The sequence below is a fragment of the Apaloderma vittatum genome, unplaced genomic scaffold, assembly GCF_000703405.1.
Source record: "Apaloderma vittatum isolate BGI_N311 unplaced genomic scaffold, ASM70340v1 scaffold20026, whole genome shotgun sequence".
NCBI lineage: Eukaryota > Metazoa > Chordata > Aves > Trogoniformes > Trogonidae > Apaloderma > Apaloderma vittatum.
Window position 1 is genome coordinate 1432 of NW_009722514.1, and position 2040 is coordinate 3471.

Genomic DNA, 2040 nt, shown 5'->3' on the forward strand with positions numbered 1-2040 from the left:
CGTTCTCTCTAAATATCAGATTCGGAGTATGAATTTTATTTGCACATAAAAATGCTTAGACTCATCTGAAGAACCAATCAGTTAACCAAACAACAGCATTTTTGAATGAATGTAAATGCTTTCCTTGAATACTCCATTAATGTAATTTGCCTAATGCTCCCGAAAATGCATTGTAGGCAATTCCTAACGCCTCCAGCTTCTCCGTTTTACCTCCCGCCCCCCTCCCCAATCATGCAATTCCACAGGAAAAGTAGGATCCCCAAGGTTGCACTCACCCTCTCGCTGGTCCTCCCACGGAAACAACCTGCAGAGGAAACGGCCCTCTCCCCCCTCGTCCACGTCTGCTTCCAGCCCAATGGCCGACTACAGTGCCGGCAATTTCAAGTTTCCCTCCCTGAGAAGGAATAGGTTGGACTCCTGCACATAAAAAGCAAAACCAAACCTTGATCGTCACAATCACAGTGTTCCAAGTTCATGCATCAATGGAGAACTGGTTTGCCCAGGTTTTATCACACACACCGTTTCCTCTTTCGGTACTGGGCGATTACCCCTCATTTAGCAGTCTTACAGAAGAATTACAGCTCCAAGAGGCTTTTTCTCTCCTCCTTTTTTAAAAAGAGCTAGGAAATCCCCAAAGAAAAATGACCTCACACGAGTCCTTCAGTTTCAGTAATTAAAAAAATATTTTAGATAAGCATTAAGAAACTGAAGTGAAATTTTACAAGCCTTCTGAAGATTATTTTTTCCTGCATTCCTAATGAAGAAGTGGTTTTTGCAGGTTTAAAGGTACTTTTTTAGTGAACATCAAACATCAGCATAAGACACACATATTATAACTGCTATAAACAACTTGCAGGCAGAATTATCTGTACTAGCACTAAGTTGATACATAGAACATTAAAACTGCTCTGGCTGTAAAGGGTAGGTTTATGCTTCCCCTATCAGGAAAGCAGCAAAAATCGCAGTTGTCTAAAATACGAATGTATCTTCTATTCAAGTCACTCGTATCTTTATACACCTGTGGTTTGCTCTTAAAAATCAACTCTGGGGCGTAACATGTTATTTCAAGAAACCTAGGGAAGTGCAACCGAGCCAGCCGTGACTGGTGAGACCGTCAGCGCTGAAAGGGTTACAAAACACAGCATTTACGCAGTCGCGATTAGTTTTCTACCGTTAATAACACCGGGAACTGAGCTACTGATTAAATTCCAAAAGATTCCCCCGTACGAGCCTTTCATCTTCGAATTGCACATTGTTTGCAGGGGCAAGTTACTCACACACCGAAGCGACAGAGGTACGTTCGCTCTAAGGGTAAAAGCTCAGAGGCCGGAAAGAACAGCGAAACACGCGGAAACAATTTTTACCCTAAACGAGGGATCGTCATTCGGGTGCCATCGCCCCGCTTTGCTCAGGAGACGAGCAACGGGCAGGCAGGCGGGTAAGGGAATCTCAGGCCGGTGTGGTTTAGCGGTAACGCCGCCGGCAGTCGCTCCTGCGGGGGGTTGTTGTGGCAAAAAGCTCGACTGCCCCCGAGTTTTCCAAAACACCCGCAAAGTTCAGCCGAGTACAGAGTCCGCCCTCGCGTTTCGAAGCGCAGGAGACGGACCGTCTCGTTGGGTTTTAGGGCTGCCCTGGGAGCGGAGCGGACAGCAGCTCGGGCGGGCTCGAGAGAGGGAGAGCCGAGACAGTTAGGGGAGAGAGGGAGACCAGCAGTCAGTAGGAAAAGCCTCAAGACCAAACCGTAAAAGTGAAGGAAGCCGTTTGCCAGAAGCTCTAAGAAAAGGGTTTTGGGTATAATTACCGCCCTGAAACTTGCTAGTCCTGTTGCTGTCATTGCCAGAGAAGGCTCCGGAGTGTCCTGCCGCTGCCGCCACCCGGAAGGCCCGGTAAGTGCCTGTGGCTAAATATAAGGGCCTCCGAAGCCATAGACTCCTGTTAGACCCAGGGTAAAGAAAGACAGGGGAAAAGCTGTGAGGGGGCCGGGAATCCGGGAAGGCCCCTAGCAGAGACGCTGCTGCCTCCTTCCCCCTCACGCAGCCA

The 2040-nt window shown here is 48.1% G+C and overlaps 1 protein-coding gene across 1 annotated transcript in view; it reads right to left on the minus strand.

The window, feature by feature from the left end:
• Positions 1-271: 271 nt before the first annotated feature.
• LOC104275757 (constitutive coactivator of PPAR-gamma-like protein 1) overlaps positions 272-2040 on the minus strand; it is a 32875-nt gene continuing 31106 nt past the window's right edge. The window contains 3 exon segments of the mRNA XM_009871802.1: positions 272-417; positions 1802-1906; positions 1909-1932. Coding sequence (XP_009870104.1) covers positions 272-417; positions 1802-1906; positions 1909-1932 — 275 coding nt within the window.